Here is a 23,538-nt window from a genome sequence, read left to right as displayed (position 1 = left end):
CAGAGGCTGAGAGGATGTTTTCTCTGCAGAGGGCGAACCTAAACCTAGGGGACATAGCTTTTAGATAAGAAATAGGCCATTTAAGATTGAATTGGGGAATTTCTTCTCTTAAAGGGTTTGGAATTTTCTGTCCTTGAGAACTGTGATGCTGAGTTATTAAATACACTCAGGACTAAAACCTGTATGTTTTTATCTTAGCCATTTAGTTACCAGTGAAGTATTAAGAAGCAATTGATGCAAACTCAAGTGGCCTTATAGCCAACAACTATTCCTTGTATTTCTAGCAAAGCTGCTTTGAACCAAACAGCAACTTCTTGACATTTACTGAACTGCTGGCATTTCCCAAGAAAATTCAGTCTATCTGTTTGTAAATGTGAGAATATTTTAAGAATGTGTTCATGTTCAAGAATGTCAAGGAAGAATCTGTTGATATTTTGATTGATAACAGACATGTGGAAAATGTTATCAACAATGGAATTTGTGAGAAACACAAGAACAACATTGTAAATGCGTATGTGACTCATGTTAACAAGAACTTAGAGGGAAAAATGTTGTGAAATATTTGGCAAATGATCACATAAGAAATACCTAGAACACTTGAACAAAGCAATGGAGCATTTTTCATTAGTCATTGTAACTGGATTACAGAGTTGCTTTTGCATTCATGTTATCGAAGTGCAAGTTATACCCACTCCTTCGCTGAAAAGGAGTAACTTTACTAATTTCGGATTCTAATTCTGGAAACAAATGCCACGTATTTATCTAGGTAATGTCACAGAGGAGTAAGTACTGTGTCAATATGACTTGAAAGTTATTTATCCTAATTTTGTAGGCTGCATCAACAGCAACCAAACTTAAAGAGAACCATGAAGAAGTTTATTGACTTCTTATTAATTGCTTAAGAGATCCATTCAGTTCCATAAGCATGACTATCTTGGCTGATTTTATTGTGCTAATTAGGTCCACAAACATGTTAACATCACGCAATTTCTTGTAGATATCCAAGTACCTTTGTTAAGAAAAGTATAAGGAAACAAGAGGAAAGAATGGGGTGACAAAAACAAAAAAGGAAACAGAACTTAAAGGAAATAAACAGGAGGAGGAGGAATTAAAATGAAAATACAGAAGTAGATGAGAAAGGAAATGAAATGGTTCAATGACTTTAAGTATTATAAAATAGCTTATGGGTTGGATATGGTATGTAATTATGATTTAACTACTTACTTAAAGTATTTGACTACATTTCCAAAATAAAACACCAAAAATGTGCAGATACTACCTGACATGATGAGTATATTTTTCAGGTTTCCAATGATCATATTTTTATAATCCAATCACATGAATTAGGAGCAGGGGTCAACCATTCAGTTCCTTGAGCCTTGTCCTCCTTTCAGTAGGACCATGGCTGACTTGATTGTCACCTCAACTCACAATTGCATCTGCCCATGGTAACATTTTGTCTCCTTGCTTATTAATCTATTACTTCACCTTCAAAAATTAAAAAAAAATTTCCACTGCTCTTTAAGGAATAGAGTTTCAAAGAATTATAACCATCAGAGAAAATATTTTCTCTTTTCTCTGTCTGGGATCCGTGGTGACTTGGCCATTTGGATTCAGAATTTGCTTGCTCATAGCGGTCAATAGGTCATATTCTAGCTGGAGGTCCTTGACTAGTGATGTTCCATACTGGGAACTCTGCTATTTGTAATGCATGTAAATGATCTTGATGGGTGAGTTAGTAATTTTGCAGATGGTATAAAGATTGGTGGTGTCATGGACAGAGTAAAACATTGCCATGGGATGCAGCAGGATATAGTGCATTTGCAGATATGGGCGCAGAAAAATTAGATTGAATGTAATCCGGTCGAGTGTGAAGTGCTGAACTTTGGGAGATCCAATGCAGGACCATTAGCAGCACTAATATACAGAGAGTTCTTGGAGTCCAAGTCCATAGCTCCCTGATAGTGGCCCAGCTAGTTGATAGGGTAGTAGAGAAGGTATATCCCATGCTGCCTTTACTGGTTGAGGCAATGAGTTCAAGAGTCATGAATTTATGTTGCAGATTTATAAAGCTCTGGAGTATTGTCAACCTATTAAAGATCTGGGGAGTTTGGAGGGGGTGTAGGAGAGATCTACCAGGACTGGTAAGAGATTAATACCTCCTCTTATAGAGATTAAAAGTTCTTCTTGTCCTCAGTCACTACCCCATGAGCCTCTGCATCTAACACATCATTCTCTACAACTTCCACCATCTTCAATGGGACCCTACCACCAAGCACATCTTTACCTTCTCGCTCCCCCACTTTCTACTTTCCATAGGGTTGCGCTCATTCCGTGATTTCTTTGTCCATTCGTCCTTCCCCACTAATCTCCCTCCTGGAACTTATCCCTGCACCTGCCCATTCACCTCCTCCCTCACCTCCATTCATGGTCCCACACAGTCCTTCCAGGTGAGGCAACACTTCACCTGCAGATCTGTTGGGGCCACCTATTGTATCCAGTGGTGCTCCCGACACGGCCTCCTCTACATTGGTAAGATCTAGATTGTGAGACTGCTTTGTCGGTTACTTTAATTCCTACCCGAATTCCTGTTCGCGGTCTCCTCTTCTGGCACAATGAGGCCACTTTCAGGGTGGAGAAGCAACACCTCATATTCCATCTAGGTAGCCTCCAACCTGATGGCATGAACATCGATTTCTCCAACTTCTGCTAATTTCCCCCCTTCCCCTTCTCTCTTCAATTCCCCATTCTGGCCTCTTACCTCTTCTCCTCACCTGCCTATCACCTCCCTGTGGTGTTCCTCCTCCTTCCCTTTCTCCCATGGTCCACTCTCCTCTCCTATCAGATTCCTTCCTCACCAGCTCTTTACCTTTTCCATCTGTCACCTCCCAGTTTCTTACTTCGTCCCCTTCCCCCCTCACCCACCAACTTGGCTTCATCTATCACTTTTATGACTTGTCCTCCTTTCCCTCCCCCAGCCTTTTAATCTGGCATCTTCCCCCTTCCTTTCCAGTCCTTATAAAGGGCTGTGGCTGATAACATTAACTGTTTATTCATTTCCATAGATTCTGGCAGACCTTTCTGTTCCTCCAGCATTTAATGTGTTTTGTTCTGGATTTCCGGCATCTGCAGATGTCTTTAAGATTAATAATTTATTCACTTTAGCCAAATCCATTGGGAAAGATGTTCTTTCCGAATTCAGTACTGCTGCTTCAATTAGCCACACGTTCAGCTGCCTAGAGAGCACGTTCAATAGGAGAGATTGGACAAACAAGGGTTGTTTTCCCTGGAGTGGTAGGGGCTAAGAGGAGACATAGATAGACAGCCAGTGCCCTTTTCCCAGTGTCAAAATGTCTAATAATTGCTTTAAGGTGAGAGGTGAAAGTTCAAAGGAAATTTGCAGAGCATGTTTTAGTACAGTGATTGGTGGGTGTCTGGAAAGCATAGTTAAGGATGCAGATATGATGTAAGAGCTTAAATGGCTCTTAGGTAGGCACGGGGATACACAGTCAGTGGAGGGATATGGACAAGGTGCAGACAGTAGGGATAGCCCATTAGCTTAATTAGTTTGGCACAACATCATGGGCTGAAGTGCCTGTTTCTGTGGTGTTTTCTTCTATATTCCATGTTCTACTTTTAAATGGTGACGCCTTGTTCCAAATTTGCATACAAGGGGGAAGATCCTATCCACATCCATTAGGTTAGGGCTCTCAGGTTCCTTAACATTTGAATCAAGTTACTTCTCATGCTTGTGATCTATAGCAACTACAAGCCTCGCCTATCCAAGACAACTTGACCTTTTTACTTATTAGTGAAACAAATCTCCTTTGCAATGTTTCCAGTGCATACACATCCTTCTGTAAATAAGACCAATACTGAAAAAAAGGATCTAGTTCTTTCCCAGCATTTATGACAAATAAAGTGTTCTCAGGCTTTCCAGCCAGGTGCAGGTATTGATCTCAACCTCGATACAGAGTTAAAATTGTTAAAGTCAGTACCTGTACCCGGCTGGAAACCCAAGCAAAGTTTATAAGACCAATATTGTACACAGAATCTTGTGTGATCTCATCAATGCCAAACGTCACTGAGGCATAACCTCTATACTTTCGTATTCAACTCCCCAACAAACGATCATGTTCTAGCAATAAACAATCAATTTTCCAAAGGTTGACTTTACGACACAGTAACAGCAATGTCAAACATGCAAAAGATAAAAAGTCTTTAAGTGTTGCGTTGATGTGACATTTTTATGGTACATTCCAAACATTTACAGCAAAAAAAGATTAAACACTATAATATAGGAAATGTACAGCCATTTTATGCTCAATAAGGTCACATAAATATCAATGTGATATTGACCTGATAATCTGCTTCTCTGATAGAGGCTGAGGGAGAAAAATTGACCAGTTCATCTGGTCTTCTTTCAAGTATTGCCATGGCAACATCTTTGTCCATCTGAGAACATGTGAGGCCTTGCTTTGACATTTCATTTTAAAGATAGCTTCATAGACAGTATAGCAGTTCCTCAGAACTGAATTCTGTGTTCAACTTTTTGAACTTAAGTCCCTGAATAGGATTTGAACCCACTAACACGGAAAAGGGAATGCTATAGACGAGGCACAGGCGGCATTTTTTCATGTTTTTTTTCCACATTTCTTCTATAGGCCTGCAAATTTCAATTAACGATAAACAAATTAGTTCATATAAACATGGCTGCTTTTTAAGAATATAAATATCTTGAATGCAAAATGAATATTACCTTCTCTGAGGAATGAAATGTTATTACAAAATCAAGATATACTTTTGATAAAATGTTAAAACAGGCTTCCCATATGTGGCAGTATTATATCATATGATTTTCTCGACACTATTTTCTCGAAATCCCACCTATGTTACTGAACCAACCTTTGAGCATTAAGATTTGCATTGCTTGAAAAGAGTTCCATTCTCATTGAGATATCCATTCTCATTGCCACAGCTAATAGCTAACAGACCATTAGTTAAGCCAAGCATCATTAATATACTGACCATTGCCTGGTTGTTGTGTGGACGGTGAGAACTCTTTGGCAGTGATCCTGGCAAGCTGCGCCTCATCCTGAGCTTTTTGAGCAGCTGTATCAGCAAGCTCCGATTTTGACCTGGCATGAGATGTCCTGTAGGGAATGTGAACAATTACAGATCTTTTACAGTCATGACAAACACACCCATCAATTCATAAAATTACAGCACCATTGTGATAAACGTAATACATTACGCATTTGGTTGTAATTCCTCTCATTTCTATCCTCAATATTAAATGAGCTAAGATATCCTACCCATGTAAGAATAAACTACTTTTTAGTTTATTTATTGTAAACATTAAAAGTTGTATTGCAATCACCCACCTTTGTTATGAGATGACCAATTTGATATCTAATTCCTATGTTCAAATTTATCTTGCTGTACTATATTCGATGCACATAATTGGTGATTAAAGGTTTAATTTTATTTTTTTGCCATGTATCTCTTTATCAATAATTCTGTTGATCATTGATATGGAGCAGCATCTCCAAAACCATCACACTGAGCACGGGGCCCCCCAGGGCTGTGTGCTCAGTCCACTGCTGTTCACTCTGCTGACCCACGACTGTGCTACAACACACAACGCAAATCACATCACCATGTTTGCCAATGACATGACCATGGTAGGTCTCATCAGCAAGAACGATGAGTCAGCATACAGGGAGGAGGTGCAGCAGCTAACAGACTGGTGCAGAGCCAACAACCTGTCTCTGAATGTGAACAAAACAAGAGATGGTTATTGACTTCAGGAGATCTCACCTGGCCCCTCAACACCAGCTCCATAGCCAAGAAAGCCCAGCAGCGTCTCTACTTTCTGTGAAGGCTGAGAAAAGTCTATCTCCCACCCCCCATCCTCACCACATTCTATAGAGGTTGTATTGAGAGCATCCTGAGCAGCTGCATCACTGCCTGGTTTGGAAATTGCACCATCTCTGATCGCAAGACACTGCAGTGGATAGTGAGGTCAGCTGAGAAGATCATCAGGGTCTCTGTTCCCGCCATGACATTTATACCACACGCTGCACCCGTAAAGCCAAAAGCATTGTGAAGGATCCCACGCACCCCTCATACAAACTCTTCTCCCTCCTGCCATCTGGCAAAAGGTACTGAAGCATTCGGGCTCTCATGACCAGACTGTGCAACAGTTTCTTCCCCTGAGCCATTAGACTCCTTAATACCCAGAGTCTGGACTGACATCTACATCATTTATTATCATATTGAAATTGTCCTCTACTGTGCCTATTGTCTTATTATTTATTGTACTGCCCTGCACTGTTTTGTGCACTTTATATAGTCCTGTGTAGGTCTGTAGTCTAGTGTAGTTTTTGTGTAGTTTTACGTAGCCTAGTGTAGCCTTGTGTTGTCTCACTTAGTCTTATGTAGTTTTGTGTTGTTTCATGTAGCACCATGGTCCTGGAGGAATGTTGTTTAGTTTTTACTGTGTACTGTACCAGCAGTTTATGGTCGAAATGAGAATAAAATGTGACCTGACTCGACTTGAGTTTTCAGGTTCCTTCCTTTCCATTCCTGACGAAGGGTCTCTGGACTCTGAGATTTCCAGCATCTGCAGAACCTCCTGTGTTTACGATTTGCTTCCTAGTCTAGTTCCAGTCGCTTATTATCTATGGGCCTAAGTCAGTGGTCCCCAACCACCGGGCTGCGGACTGGTACCGGGCCGCGAGGAAACGATATGATTTGGCAGTATGATGAGTAAAAAACAAACATCGCTTGACAGTTTCTTTAGAAGAAGTGGTAGGAGACATAAAAGGCCTAACGATGATGATAACGCAGAGACAGCTGAGGCCGAGACCACAAAAAAAAAAGGAAGCTTCCTTCAACAGAAAACACGACGAGTCGTACATAAAATATGGCTTTATTGCAACTGGTGACTCGCACGCTCCAAGCCCCTGTGTGTCTAATGAGGCAATGAAGCCCTCAAAACTGCTTTGGCACCTTGAGTCCAAGCACCCTGCACTTGAAGACAAACCTGTTGAGCTTTTTGAGCGGAAAAAACGTGAGCAAGTGGAACAGAAGCAAGTGCTGAGAGCAACCACCTCCACAAATGCTGCTGCTCTGAGAGCATCGTACTTAGTGACTAGCCATATTGCTAAGGCTAAAAAACGTCTGTTTGAGCAGCTTTGCGAGGAAATGGATGCACAGCACAAACGCCTTCTCTTACACACTGGAGTCAGGTGGCTATCAAGGGGGAGAGCCCTGGCCAGGGTTTTTGAGATAAGAGAGCAGCTACAGAGATTTCTTTCAGGAAAAAAGTCACCACTGGCAGCACACTTCAGTGACGAGGAGTGGATAGCAGAACTCGCTTATCTGTGTGACATCTTCAACCTGCTCAATGAACTCAATTTGTCACTTCAGGGGTAAATGATAACTGTCTTCAAATTGGCAGATAAAGTGTCTGCTTTCACAGCCAAACTGGAACTGCGGGGACGGCGAGTGGACAGGGGCATATTTGACATGTTCCCGACATTAGCTGGGATTTTGGGAGAGACTGAGGCGGCACCATCCTTCTCACAGCTGGTGCGCGATCACCTATCTTCACTGTCGACAGAATTCGAGCGTCACTTCCCAACCGCAAATGACCCAAGATGTGCAAAGGAATGGGTTCGTGACCCATTTGTGAATGTCCCCGGTGAATCATCCATGTCAGCACGGGAAGAAGATCAACTCCTCGAGCTTGCAAATGACTGTGGGCTGAAAAGTATGTTTGACATAACATCTCTGCTGGCATTCCAGATCAAAGTCAAGACTGAATATCCTGAGATAGCCACGAAAGCACTGAAAACATTGCTTCCATTTCCAACATCATATCTCTGTGAAGCGGGATTTTCTGCAATGAATGCAACGAAAACTAAATTGCGGAATAGACTGGACATAAGAAACCCCCTTCGAGTATCGCTGTCTCCAATCACCCCTCAATAGCACCGTGTTGTTGCAGGAAACCAAGCCCAGGGCTCCCACTGATTCAGCGATATTGGTGTGTTGCAATGATTTTATATGTTCACACGAGGAAAATATGCGCTGTGTGTTTAATATCCAAATGTTACTTAAAATGTTATGATGCTATTGACTTATAAGTGTCTTATACTTGGCTTTTCACTGTATTCATGCGAGAAAAATATGCACTGTGTGTTTATCGCAGCAGGCCTGCTGCATTCCACCAGCATTTCTTGTGTATGTTGCTTGAATTTCCAGCATCTGCAGATTTCCTTGTGGCTGTGTGTTTAATATTAAATTTGTTAGATAAACACCTTTAGAAACGAAATTGAGTGTATTAGCCACTTATAAGTGACTTATAATTGACTTATCACCTTTATTCCGGTCATGATTAACACCCACCACCCCCCTTCGGCCGGTCCGCAATATTAAACTGGTCCGCGGTGCAAAAAAGGTTGGGGACCAAGTGATATATGTTAGCTCACTCTCCACCAACACACTCAATTTTAAATTACTCAACTATATTTAAATATCTTCCTATGGTCTAGTTCAAACCTCTTGAGTCCAAAATCACTCTCTAATTCTCTGACTAGCCCTGTTTCTTCAGGTTCATCACAGGCTACACTCTGTCTCTAAGCTTCACACAAGGGCCCCTCAATAGAATCCTTCGACCAACCATTCACAAATGCTTCTTCAGAGTTCATCCCTTTCTAATTTTATCAAGAATGGGGTAACAGATGTTCTCACAATTCTTCCAAGTATGAAGCAATCCAAGTCCGCCCACACCAAGACCTGGATAACAAGCAGGTTTTTTCCTCCTGATTGTTTCCTTTTGTCCTATCAAGTTTAGTACTGCTTTCTCCACCTTATTCTTGCGGACGATCTTCTCAAATTTCACCTCCTCCCTTCCGCCTCTTAAAAATCTACACATCAGTCGTTTGAAAATTATTCCCTCCATGGAGTGGTATGTTCCCCCTTTACTTCCATTGTGAAGTGCCTGTTATTTGCAACTTTAACAGCTACAGAAGTACAGGTTGATGTTTGTATCACCAGTCAAATGAATTGGAGTTAAGCTTTTATTTGCTCTTTATCTGAAGAAATTACTAATGTTTTTTTTTAAATTTTATACTATCAGTTGGATAAAAGAATGAGGTGTAAAAAGGAATAATGGGAAGAATCTTTTTTTTGCAGGGAGTAAATTAATTTGAATGTTACTACTTGAAGATCAACTTTATTGAATTTTTTAACAAATGCCAGCTGAAATTTCTGTGCTTATTATTTCACCATAAATCATTAATGTTTGCTTAGTAATCACAAAGAGGCAGAGAGGAAAAACCTCAGCTTCAATTTGTGGCAACTGGTAGAATACTGCATCTCCTTTATTCCACTCAAGGAACTAAAATTGCAATAAAATAGTTTATAACCTTTTTCTAAATTGTACTTCAAGAGAGAAAAAAATGCTCATAATTACAATAAACTTCAGAAGCATCCCAGCAATGCAATAAAAGAATTGATTTTTCCAGTTTCTTGATACTTACCTATTAATCTATTCAGATTATTTCTATAATATTTTTATAAAAATCTTTATAAAGATCTGATGAATTATTGGAATAATGTTCATTACTTTTCTGAAAATAAAACACATTACCTAACAGACTAATCATAAACAATGATTTGAAAGAAAATCCAAAAACAATTTGTACTGGAAATCTGAAGTAAAAACAAAATGTGTTCGAAACATTCAGCAGGTTAGTCAGCATCTGTGACAATGAAACAGACTGAAATCCTTTTGTCAGAACTGGGATTTGGAGGACAGGTGACGACCAGGTCTTTAACCTGAAATATTAACTCATTTCTCTTTACACTGATGTTGATTAACCTGCTGAGAAACCTCCTGAAAATTCTGTTTTTATGGCTGTACTAATATGAGTACAAAGCCTTCTGAAAATACTTAGAATTCACAATCTGAAACAAATAACATAAATATAAAATACTTTGATGAGGGAGCAGGAAGTGAAGACAATGCTTCAGTAAGTTGTAGGTATCAATTCATATCAATAAAAAGTACTTTCAGAAAAAAATTAAGTGTATGAGTAACTTAGGATATGTATTAACTGTACAGCAAACCAGAGACAAATACTGCATGTCTGCAACTACTGCAGTCACAGTCCTCCAAAATGTTTTTTTTGTAGCTTCTTTATGCTTCTCTGGATCATTTAGTTAGTGACATACAGTAAATGATTACTTTATTATGGAGCTTGAGGAGAAGTGGTCTGCACCCCGGTACCAAGCAGTGAGGATGATCAAGAGCAAGGCAGCAGCTGATGCAGCAGACTATCTGTTTACTTTTAAATGGGGGTGAAGCCTGTGCAAAGTTTTCGTGCCTCTGTGGAGTCTCAGACTACTCCACCCAGGAATGGATTGCTGCTACATGGTACCAGGTTGCTGTTCTGTAAGAGAAGAGGGTTAATGCCTTGGAGCACCATGTCGCCATTAGAGAACACAATGTCTGAATTGATTGTCCTCATTGGCAAAGATCAAAAGGTTTTGACGGCACTTATGCAAACTGGGTTGCAGCAGTCACACACCCTGCTATATGGAGAGTCTCCTCCCTGACCTTTCCCTCCAAAGCTGGTCCCCCACATTCCCAACAGCCAGGTAAGTGCAGCCCCTCAGCACAAGACATTGCACAAGCCAGCCAGTCCTTCCAGTACTGAAGTTACTCATCAGCATTCATCATGACCCCTTGCGACCCACCCAAATGAAAAGGAAGTGATCTGCCAGCAGTGTATCTGTAATCAGGTGAACATGATGGCAGTATCTAATACTAGAGTTAAAATACCAGTTGGAAGACTATCCCACAGGGCCAACGCATGGTACATAGTTTAATATCTGTTCGTAATTAATGGTGTTCCTGATCTGTGATTAACGTTCATTAAAATATTTTGTTTAACTCATTCTGACATCACCAATGAATTGGGTGAATGGAGTGACAAGGGAAGCTCCTGAAATATGGAGTGTTGCATATTACAGTTGTCCTTGCTGATGTAAATTTACTGTTCATTTAATAATGTTTCATAACTCCAAAAACTGATTGGAAGAAAATCATGGGAGCCCTTGTGTGCACTTGGTTATACTTCATTTAGTAAGGAGCTCACATATGACATGGTGGCATAATAACAAATGCCATTTACATGTACGTACTTCATGTACATACAACCCAGAATGATTATGTAAACAAAGAATGCTTACTCAAACAATATGCTTAAAATATTACTCAGATATTACTGAAGTGTTAGAAACAGTACACACCTCTGTAAACTCCAATATGGAAAGTATATTATATAATACAACTACCATATTGATATCCACAGCATAGCAAATTTTAAATGATTCCATTCTGGCATGAAGATTGAATTGCCGTGGAGGATTTCTTACTCTTGTGATAGCGTATCGAAGCAACTGAACCCGATGTTTGGATGACGATTTAAGCACTGGGCCAGATTGAAAAGGTCGGGGTATCAGGCCCAAGGTGAGGGAGGGCCGGTTCAGCTCGTTACTCTGTAATGTTTGCTCAGCTCTGTGTTGTACTAAGGACACGTGGACCTCTTTCCTGAACATCCGATCTGACTGCTATTTGCTTGCTTTTATTACTTGCATGATTTGCTTTTATTTCTCTCTGCACATTGGGTGTTTGCCAGTCGTCTTTTTTTAATGGGTTCTTTTGGGCTTCTTCGTTTTGTGGCTGCCGGTAAGGAGAAAATTCTCGAGGTTGTAAAATGTATACATTAAATGTACTTTGAACTTTCAACTTGTGTCTTTCTTAATGGGGGCGTGGGTCACTCTGCTTGGCAGGTGAGACTTGTGGCTGTGAAACAATCTCAGATCCTGGGGCCTCCTCTGTGGTGGTTGTAGACGTTGATTCTGGGACTGCAGGAAGTGGTTCTGACAGCTCTGGGCACTTTACTTCCCCACCAATTGACTCTGCTCTTGTCAACTGATCGATGTATCGTCTCTAGATGACATCTGACACAATCTCCACTGTGTAGGAGAGCGGCCCAGTTCTGTCCTTAGTCACTTTGTGTTCCCACTTTTGATCACCACTGTAGCCCCTCACCAGGGCTGCTTGTTGAAGAGTGAAACATTGAACCTCCTTGTTTGAGGAGGCCTCAGTTTGTCTCAGCTGTTTGTCCTGTACACTGCATCTGAGATTGGGTTTGAGAAGATCCAAGTGTGAACACAACAAACAGAGTGTGCTGCGTTATGATACATAAGGTGGAGCTTCTGATCCAGCGTCAGTGTAGTGTGTTCTACTGACATCGCTCACAGTGCATTCTTTACATTCTGCACAAATCTTTCCACCAAGCCATTTAAAGCTGGGTGGTGCAATGTAGATGTAAAATGTCTTATTCCTTTCATTTTCAGGAATGATCGAAACTGTTCTGCAATAAACTGTGGTCTATTGTCACTGATTAAATATTCTGGAACTCCAGTCCTGGAGAAGAGGCTTCTCAACACATGAGCAGTGTGTGAGGCTGTAGAGGAGGCTATTGAGAACACTTCTGGCCACTTTGTAACTGAACCCACTAGTACCAAGAAATTTGTGCCCATGAATGGTCTGGCAAAATCCACATGATACCTCTGCCAGGACAATGCAGGCCATTCCCAGTGATGGAAAGGCACCTTCTGGAGGTGTTGGCATCCCAAACAGTGCATGACAAACTGCTCGATCTGCTGATCTATCCCAGGCCACCAGACAAAGCTTCAAGCCAATGCTTTCATTTTGACCACGTCTAAATGACCGGCATGCAGCGCTTCCAACACTTTAGCCCTCAGCTTGGATAGTACAACTTCCATTTCCTGACATGGAATTGTTATGGGGTAAAGTGAGTCTTTTGGCATATGTGCAAAGTTATCAGTGTCAGGACATGCTACCTTTGATAGTTTTACTTAAATTATGTGCTTTCTTCATATTGTTTATTCTCTGAGCAACAGATTTCCTCACAGCTCCCAAGAGGCAAAGGGAATGTGTGCTGTCTTTCTTTGAATGCAACCCATAATTGAGGGTTGATTGAAAGTCTGTGTTGACAGTAATTGCATGAAAATCCGGAGACAAATCCAGATAACTAACTGGATAGAGCACCGTATTTACTTGCACTTATCTGTGTGCCAATGACCCAGTTAAAAGTCAATGTAAACGTAAGTAAAATCACTCATGGTATGGCCTCAAGAGCCAAGTGGAATGCTTCAGTGGAATAGCTGGTGTCCCTAGTTGGTTCTTTCTTCATCACTCTGCAACTAACAATACAGACACCAACAATTTGGATTCCCTAGTTTGCATCTGTGTTTGACTGCAATAATGGCAATGGTCTGTAGATTTCATTATCTCCATTTGCCACAATAGTAAAAGTCAAGATGTTGGCAGTCTACTCTGTGTAGCATTTGAAATGGTGCTCAGTGTGACAACATAGATCTGTCACGTTTTTGATAAACTGATTGCTACAATAAGTCTTGTCTCATGGGTCCTTCAGATAAGAGTTTCCACTCGACCCATTGCTGCAGGCTAACAATTGGCTGCATATTATGACAAGTTGCTCCAATTGCAGTGATATTTCTGAGACAGTGGCAAACTTAAAAGTGTTCCTGCCTTGAGCACTACTGAAACCGGGTGTTGTATGGATGGTCGCAAGTATGGTAATCTAATCAGAATTTGTCTGTATGGATCCTTATTGAAACAACACGACTGGACTCTATGATTCCTCCGTTTGCTAAAAAATCCGACTGTGTACTTTGCTGTTGATGTCTATATCTATTGGACCTCTCAGTTCAACCTCTGGCTGCTTCAGGTAAAAATAAAGATTTTCTTAATTTCCTGTAGTTTGTTACGGGGGCACAGCTGCCTGGAGAATGCTCTGCCCTTCAGTAGAAGCTGATCTTCTTTATTCAGGCATATCCCTGTTTGATTGAGGAAGGGATAAGACATTCCAAAATGACTGTTGATGAAGTAGGTCAGTCTTCCAGGTGAGGTGACACTTCACCTGTGAGTCGGCTGGGGTGATATACTGCGTCCGGTGCTCCCGATGTGGCCTTCTATATATTGGCGAGACCCAACACAGACTGGGAGACCGCTTTGCTGAACACCTACGCTCTGTCCGCCAGAGAAAGCAGGATCTTCCAGTGGCCACACATTGTAATTCCACGTCCCATTCCCATTCTGACATGTCTATCCACGGTCTCCTCTACTGTAAAGATGAAGCCACACTCAAGTTGGAGGCACAACACCTTATATTCCGTCTGGGTAGCCTCCAACCTGATGGCATGAACATCGACTTCTCTAACTTCCGCTAATGCCCCAACTCTCCCTCGTACCCCATCCGTTATTTATTTATATACACACATTCTTTCTCTCACTCTCCTTTTTCTCCCTCTGTCCCTTTGACTATACCCCTTGCCCATCCTGAGGGTTCCCCCCCACCTTGTCTTTCTCCCTGGACCTCCTGTCCCATGATCCTCTCATATCCCTTTGCCAATCACCTGTCCAGCTCTTGGCTCCACCCCTCCCCTTCCTGTCTTCTCCTATCATTTTGGATCTCCCCCTCCCCTTCCCACTTTCAAATTTCTTACTAACTCTTCCTTCAGTTAGTCCTGACGAAGGGTCTCGGCCTGAAACGTCGACTGTACCTCTTCCTAGAGATGCTGTCTGGCCTCCTGCGTTCACCAGCAACTTTGATGTGTGTTGCAGTCAGCAGTTAACTTGGGTTCTTGGCAAAGGTGTGTAGTACAAGTGCAACCTGGCATTTCCTCCATTAATACTTTGCCATTCAGGTCATTGGCCCAGGAATTGGAGTCCCCACGTGAACTGCTGGACAATCATATTGGCCCTAACATGTCTTATCATAGTCTTTACTGTCATCTGCCAGCTTCCTTCTCTTCTCAATCAACCTTCCTTTTAAAAGTCATAGAACAGGGGTTCCCTACCTGTTATTGGCAAGGCTCCATGGCATAAAACAGGTTGAGGATTCACGTCACAGTCAGAGAACACGACAGCACAGTAACAGCCCTTCCACCCATCTTGCCCTTGCTGAGCTGTTAATTTGTCCCCAGACCATAGGCCTCCATAATCCTCCCATCCATATACCTAACCAAATGTCTCTTAAATGATGAAATTGAGCCTGCATCCACCACCTCTGCCAACAGCTCATTCCAGAGTCTCACTACCTTCTAAGTGAAGAAGTTCCCTCTCATGTTCCACTTAAACATGTCACCTTTCACCCTAATGCATGACTCTAGTTCTAGTCTCAGCCAACCTCAGTGGAAAAAGCCTGCTTGCATTTACCCTATCTATACCCCTCATAAGCTTGTATACCTCTATCAAATCTCCCCTCATTCTCCAAGCTCCATGGAATAAAGTCCTAACCTTTCCCTCCAGCTCAGGTCCTCAAGATTCGGCAACATCCTTGTAAACTTTCTCTGTACTCTTTCAATCTTATTGATGTCTTTCCTGTAGGTAAGTGAGCAGAACTGCACAGAGTACTCAATACTTTGACTTACGAAGACTAATTTGCCAGAGCTCTCTTCTCTTCCTTCCATCTTTTCCCATTTTCTTCACTCTGCTTCAAGCTTGCTTCCTCTGAACTCATAACTCTCCTGACTCAGAAGCCTCTGCAACAAAACCTGAACTGCAAACTTCCATCTCCCTTTCCTCCTATCTCACTCCAATTGTTCCTCCACTTCTCTCAGCATTAAGACTCTCCCTCCTTCTCCCATTTTCTCCTCAACCCCTCCTCCCATCCCCTTTTTCATGTTCTATTCCTCTTTCACATTTCATGCTCCAACCCCTCACTTTCTTCCATTTCAGCCTCTCTCCTATCCCCTCCCCATTCACTAATCACTGTAGTCGCCTTTCCCTTTCCTTCATATCCCAGTCCAATGCACCCTCCTTTCCCTTACCTTGCTCTACCCTCTCCTTTTCAACTCATTTTCCTCTTCCTGCCCCTCTCCACACCTTATCTTTTCCTTCTCATCTTCCTTCTCCCATCCATGCTGTTCATTATCTACTCCCTTAAACAAACTTGACCACACCCTTTTCCACCTAAGCCCCCTTTCCACCTTATTCCTACTCACCTGACTTTCCCCTCTTTCCCTTCTCTTCAGTTACCTCTACTTCACTATCCTTCCACACACACTTTTCCATTTTGCCTACCCAATCCTTCCGATCCCACCCCTCCAACCTCCTCCTTTCTTCCCACACCTCATCATCCTCCAGTGTGATCCCTGCACAAACTCTACCACGTGCTAAGAGCGCTCTCTCCAATGCATCCATCTCCACTGTCAAAGCTCAAGCTAAAACTGGATACAGAAGCACATACAGTAATAAATCATATTCAGTTGATATCAGACATCTTGTCTGAAATTGAAAAATGTAAATCTGCAGGAAAACGTCAGATACAAAAAATTGACCATGTGTAAAGCTTTAGAATGCAGTAATATATAGTTGGTCCGTTCAGAAAAATAGCAAATGGAATTAATTTCCGGAGAAGTGTGAGGTAATGCATTAGTGGATGTGCAGAAAGGCAAGGGAATATACAATAAATAGGAGTATGTTAGTGGTGTACAGGAACAAAGGCTCCTTGGAGTATGTGTTGTCAAATTCTCAGTGGTAACATGACAGGTGAACAAAGGTACAAAGGATGCTTATCCTTTTATAGCTGAGGCGTAAAGTAAGAGTAGGAACTATATCCCACATTCTTACCACTTTGCAGGAAAGATGTGTTAATACTAACAGGGGATATGGTGGGGATTTACGAAGATTTACAAAAAAATTACCAAGAATATTGTACCTATGAGGGAAAAAAAGGAATATGCTGGGGTTTACTTTGTTGCAACAGTTCAGTTGTACAAAATCATGAGGCATCTGGACAACGTAAAAAGCAGGAATCTACTTCCCTTAACAGACAAGGCCAAATCCAGATTTAAAATAATTGCAAGGTTAAAGGAAGGCTAGGAAACCCAGAAAGAAGGTGGTAGGGGTGAGGAACTCGCTACCTAAAAGCATGGTAAAAGAAGAAACTCTCATCACATTTGAACAACTTCTGGATATGTACTTGAAGAGCTGTGGCCTGCAAGGCTCTGGAGCTAAAGGCAGGATTAGTCAGCAAAGCTTTATGTCCAGCACTGATGAAATAAGCCAAATGCGCTGCTTCGCATTTTCTGAAGTTTCTAAGGTTAGAAAATGTTTGCCTTGATTGTCAGGCAAAATTCCAGAACTTCAAGGGATTGAGTCAGACTTTGTAAAGGTCACAGAACTGAGGGATCTTCCATTCTGGGTCTAAGAAACCAGAAGAAACAAAGTAACACAATACAAGAAAACAGCAGGAGGAGAAGGCTGTTCACACTTTCAGTCCAGCCCGACCTATGCTGATCTTATGCAGCATTTCTCCATAACCACTATCCTTTAATCTCGCCATATGAATATGCTTCCAATTTAAATAGTTCTATTGACCCAGCACCCACCACCTGCTGGGGCAGAGAATTTCAGGGATCCACCACTCTCTGTGTGAAGAAACTTCTATGTAACTCAGTCTTAAATGACTGACCCCTGATCTGATACAAGGTTCTGTTTCAAGGAACTGTTTGTAGGCCAAACTATCATAAGTAAGAAATGAAGAAAAACAGTGTGGGCGAGGCTCATAGAAACGGCTGTAACAGGAGATTGAACGGGTGAGAGAAGGGTGATTGCCAACCAGTCTCGCTGACTCAGTGAGAGAGTGAGTGGGTTTGCTCAGTGTTCCCAGTTCTGCCTGTCTCAACACAACCTTTGGGCTTTGTAGTGGAGTTGCAGGTTGGTGGGGTGGGTTGGGGGTGGGGAGGAGAGAAGGCACGTGGAAATGCCCTGCTCCCACCCAGCAGAAACACGTAGCAGCTGGCAAATCCAGAGCAGCACACACAAAGTGCTGGGGGATCTCAACAGGTCAGGCAGTATCAATGGAAATAAACAAACATTTTTATTGTTTTGGGCCAAGACCCTTCATCAGGACTGGAAAGGAAGGGGCAAGAGGCCAGAATAAGAAGGTGGGGTGGGGGGAGGGAAGGGAGCACAAACTAGAAGAGGGGAGACAGTGTGGGGAATTGAAGAAGAGGGAAGGGGGAAGGTGAAAAATTACTAGCGGCTGGAGAAATAAATGTTCCCGCCATCAGCTCGGAGGCTACCCAGATGGAATATGAAGTGTTGCTCCTCCAACCTGAGACAGGCCTCATCGTGGCATTAGAGGGGACCATGGACTGATATGTCAGAATGGGAATGGGAATTGTAATTAAAATAGTTTGCCAGTGGTAAATCCTTTTTTTTGCAGATGGACAAAGGTACTTGACAAATCCATTCCACCGGTGTCCAAACACCCATTCATATATGTGGGGTGTCCATAGGTTGGACATTCATAATCCGGGAGGGACCTGTAAATATGTTTGGGTTTCTAACACTAGAATAAGCATCCCAACATCTACTCCATCAAGCTCCCTTGGTTCATGATATGTATGAATAAGGTCACCCCTATTCTTCTAAGTTCCAAGGAAAACAGGCCCCAAATTATTTAGCTTCCCTTGACAGATAATCTTCTCACCCTGGGAATTAGCCTGGTGAAACTCCTTTGGACAATGCCAATGATACTATACATTTTCTTAGGTAAGGGGACTAAGATTGCACATAGTATTCTATGAGACCACATCAACAACTGCAGTAAAACCTCTCTACTTTTATACTCACTCTTCATAGAAATGCAAGCCAAAATGCCATTTGCTTTCCTGACTACTTGTTGGACCTGTTGTTTTTTGTGATATGTTCACAAGAACACTTGGATCCTTCTGTACTTCACACTCTTGCAGTCTCTCTACCTTTGGAATTCTCTTACCAAAGTGCATGACCTCACACTTCCCCACATTAAATGCTATTTGCCAGATGTTTGCCCACTTATTTAAACTACAGAATCATAATTTCCTGATTACAACATGCCCTTCCCACCTATTTTTGTACCATCAGCATATCTGGAATTCTTCTGCCTTTCTTTCCTCTAGGTCATATATATAAACGGTGAACAAGAACTGATCCCTGTATTATTCAGCTAGTTACCTCCTTCCAGCCTGAAAAGGACCCATTTATCCAAACTCTGTTTTCTATGGTACAACCAGTTTTCAATCCCTTCTAACACAGAGAGAAAAACCAGATTTAGATCAGCTGTATATGGATTACCATTTAGAAAAACACAGAAAATGGCATTAACATTCAGAACTATAGAAATAAAAAGAGGGCATGATGGCAACTGGGCATATGGGAATACAGTGGATTTATTTAATTGGGCCACCGGTTAATCGGAGCAGCTGCTATTTGGGAACAACTCTTAAAGAACAAAAACTAATCGAGAAACTGGACAGAATTTCCTTTGTTTATTTGAGACACTGTGCTGGTTAATTGGGACAGGAGACTGTTGCCGAACAGCTTCTAATTACTATCAGATACATGCATTTGTATGGCTGTTAAAACATTCCACTAAGCTTAGAGCGAACAGTTTTTAAATAGTGTTAGTTGCGTGTGCTTGTGTTTAAACAGCAGTGATTTTTGTCACTGATAAGCAGGAAGACAATTCAGAACTGTTTTGCTCACTGTATTTCAAGCATTCAGGCTTGGAGATGCCAAAAACAGCCAGGAGTCAAAGCAAAATGATTTCAATACTTCAAAAAGTTAAGCACTATGAAGAATTTGAAGGTATCAACAATCGTCCTGAAGGTTACAAGGAAAATGAAGATTTGGAGGATACAATTATTGATTGCATTATATGAAGGCAGTCCATTATCTACGCTACGCTGGCTTTGTTTATTTACAGCCAATCAAAAGAACACAGCATCCTTCATTGAAAACTACAAGGGGTGATTGATAAGTTCGTGGCCTAAGGTAGAAGGAGTCAATTTTAGAAAACCTAGCACATTTATTTTTTGCTACATGTACACACTTAGTCCAGCGGTCATGGAGCATACGGATCCCTTCTTTGTAGATTTTGGCGTCTTAGACCTCCAGAAGTGGTCCACAGCAGGGGTGATTGATAAGTTTGTGGCCTAAGGTAGAAAAAAAAATGAGTTATTAACTTCAAACTTTCTGCATTTTCAGTCAAAGAGTTGAACTGCAAGTGCATGTAACGAGAGCTGTATAACTCATTTCTTTCTACCTTAGACCACGAACATATCAATCAGCCCAACTGTGGACCATCCGGAGGTCCAAGATGCTCTCGTTACATGCACGTGCAGGTTCAACACTTTGAGTGATAATGCAGAAAGTTTGAAGTTAATAACTCATCTCCTTCTACCTTAGGCCACGAACTTATTAATCACCCCTTGTATTAAGAATTCAGTTCTATGGTACTGTAGTAGTATTGGTAGTATTCTAATTTGTGTTGTATTTCATTTAAATACATAATTTTTTACTCAGTTAAACTGTAGTTTATCTTTTTTATACTTTTTAAACTATTTCCTTGGAACTTCAGCTAATTGGGACAGTAATTTAATTGGGCCAAAATGTACTAATCCCGATGTGTCCCAATTAACCGGCATCCACTATAAAAGCAATTTGGGCAATGTTATATCAAGGGAGCTGATTTTTTCATACTTAACCAAGAATGATGCCTCATTGTTGAAACAAATTACTACAAATTCCCATTCATCAGGATGAAAGACTTGACAGCCACAGTTACCAAAGCAATTCAAATTCTAATTGAGGCTCTTCAAATAGTACCTCACTTGCCATTACAATCTCTTTTTATTTCCATACTTCTAGCAACCACAGTGTTTTGATATCATTTTCTCAAATAATTCCTGAGAAACTGATGTATGACAATGGAATTCGCTTCATCACTAGATAACTGAGAGAGTTTGCAAAGTGATTTGGCTCATTATTGCAATTTCACCCTCATGCTACCCAAGAGGATAGAGTTTCATACAGACAAGTGTACACATCAAATACATAAACATAAAGACCCAAACCTCCGTCATTTAAAATTAATGTGAAATCACCAGCTGAGCTAACACATGGCAGAAAGTACAAATCTGCTGAGCAAAATATATCCTCCACAGAAAGACAAAAGCTCAAAGAAAAGGAAATCACGGAACAAAAACCACATCAATTCATTGTCCGAACTGTGAGAGAACAAGCTATACATGGACAGGATTACAGTTAAAAAAACTTCAGTGGATTCTGGATTATGAATAGACTTGACACCACAAGTCATATATTATTGACACCACGATGGGACACTGGTTTAGCTGGAACAGTATCTACCTCTCACCTGCAACAGAACTGAGAAAACAATGGATCAACAGCAATATTGTGTCACTCTACAACAGAAGTAACAGGCACCACATCACCAACACAATGCACTACCTCTTTAGAAAGAAAGATGTTTACCTTCAACTCCACAAAAATATAAACAAAACCTCACACCACAACATTATTCTGAATTATGCTGTAAGAGGCATGCCATGTAATATTAAAATTTATTTGGTTTCAAAATAATTAAGTTTAAAGTTTTAAGAAGACCACACATCTGTAGAAATGTGAAAGTCTTTGACATACGAAATCTCCTCAAACACCTAATAAAGCAGAGCCACTGGAGTGCCTCCTTTGTGATGTATCAATGTATACTGTTATATTATTTCACAAATAAATAGAGATCTGAGGTGTTATAGGCACCAGTACTCTATCTGTATTTACTTATTTAGAGATACGGTGTGGAATAGGTCCTTCAGGCCCTTCGACCTGTGCTGCTGATTTAACCCTAGCCTATTTATGGGCCAATTTACCGACGGGGAGCATGCATACATTCCTGGACACTTATAGGCTACCTTCACTCAATCTGACAAAGTGTCAGACTTTGGAAGCAGAGATTACAAATGACGAAATAGTAAAAACAATAAGATCCCTGAAAAATGGCAAGAGTCCAGGTTCGAATGGAATAGGTAATGAGTTTTGTAAGAAGTTTAGTGACTTATTAGCACCTTATACAGTGGTATGCAAAAGTTTGGGCACCCCTGGTCAAAATTTCTGTTACTGTGAATAGATAAGCGAGTAAAAGATGAACTGATTTCCAAAAGGCATAAAGTTAAAGATGATACATTTCTTTTAATATTTTAAGAAAACTTTTTTATTTCCATCTTTTACAGTTTCAAAATAACAAAAAAGGAAAAGAGCCCAAAGCAAAAGTTTGGGCACCCTGCATGGCAGTACTTAGTAACACCCCCTTTGGCAAGTATCACAGCTTGTAAACGCTTTCTGTAGCCAGCTAAGAGTCTTTCAATTCTTGTTTGGGGGATTTTCACTCATTCTTCCTTGCAAAAGGCTTCTAGTTCTGTGAGATTCTTGGGCCGTCTTGCATGCACTGCTCTTTTGAAGTCTATCCACAGATTCTCGATAATGTTTAGGTCAGGGGACTGTGAGGGCCATGGCAAAACCTTCAGCTTGTCCCTCTTGAAGTAGTCCATTATGGATTTTGAGGTGTGTTTAGGTTCATTATCCTGTTGTGGAAGCCATCCTCTTTTCATCTTCAGCTTTTTTACAGACGGTGTGATGTTTGCTTCCAGAATTTGCTGGTATTTAATTGAATTCATTCTTCCCTCTACCAGTAAATGTTCCCCGTGCCACTGGCTACAACACAACCCCAAAGCATGATTGATCCACCCCTATGCTTAACAGTTGGAGAGGAGTTCTTTTCATGAAATTCTGCCCCCTTTTTTCTCCAAACATACCTTTGCTCATTGCGGCCAAAAAGTTCTATTTTAACTTCATCAGTCCACAGGACTTGCTTCCAAAATGTATCAGGCTTGTTTAGATGTTCCTTTGAACCTTTTGAATAGAACCTTTTGGCTGCAATGAGCAAAGGTATCAGCGAACCCCTCTTTTATCCCCTCATGTACAGATGGGGCCTTTGATGCATGGTGAGAATTAGGGATATGCAGCGTTGGAGACTTATACATTTTTGCGTCATTTCAGCAGCTCCAGGACAAATTTGGATTGCAAAAATGTCATTTTTTCGGGTATCTCCAGCTAAGACATTATATAAGATCACATCTTTCTGGTTTTGAGATGGCCGAACCTGATAGATCATTTAAGATCATGTTTAGGGACAGAACACACCATCACCTATCTGTATGATGCCATAACAAAACGAGTGTCATACAACAATGGATAATATTAAAAAAGAGTGGGAAAAGGAGTTGGGTACAGAGATAGAGGAGGCTATATGGAATGAGGCTTTGGAGTATGTTAACTCCTGTTCCATCAATGCCAGGCATTGTTTAATACAATTTAAAATCCTACATAGACTACATTACTCAAAAGTAAGGATTCATAAAATATTCCCAAGGGGGCCCCAATGTGTGAGAAATGCAAATACTTGGAGGCAAATTTGTTACATAGTTATGCTTTATGTCCCAGGATACAAGAGTATTGGAAGCAAATATTTGAGGTCCTATCTAAGGTACTAAAGG

The 23,538-nt window shown here is 41.1% G+C and overlaps 1 protein-coding gene across 1 annotated transcript in view; it reads right to left on the bottom strand.

Annotated features, from left to right (window-relative positions):
* Nucleotides 1-23,538, bottom strand: part of jph3b (junctophilin 3b) — a 139,243-nt gene that overhangs the window by 18,569 nt on the left and 97,136 nt on the right. The window contains exon 3 of the mRNA XM_072279718.1: nucleotides 5,029-5,153. Coding sequence (XP_072135819.1) covers nucleotides 5,029-5,153 — 125 coding nt within the window. The remainder of the gene's footprint in view (nucleotides 1-5,028; nucleotides 5,154-23,538) is intronic.

The sequence above is a fragment of the Mobula birostris genome, chromosome 15 (assembly GCF_030028105.1).
Source record: "Mobula birostris isolate sMobBir1 chromosome 15, sMobBir1.hap1, whole genome shotgun sequence".
Lineage (NCBI taxonomy): Eukaryota > Metazoa > Chordata > Chondrichthyes > Myliobatiformes > Myliobatidae > Mobula > Mobula birostris.
This window is presented reverse-complemented; position numbering and strand designations above follow the sequence as displayed.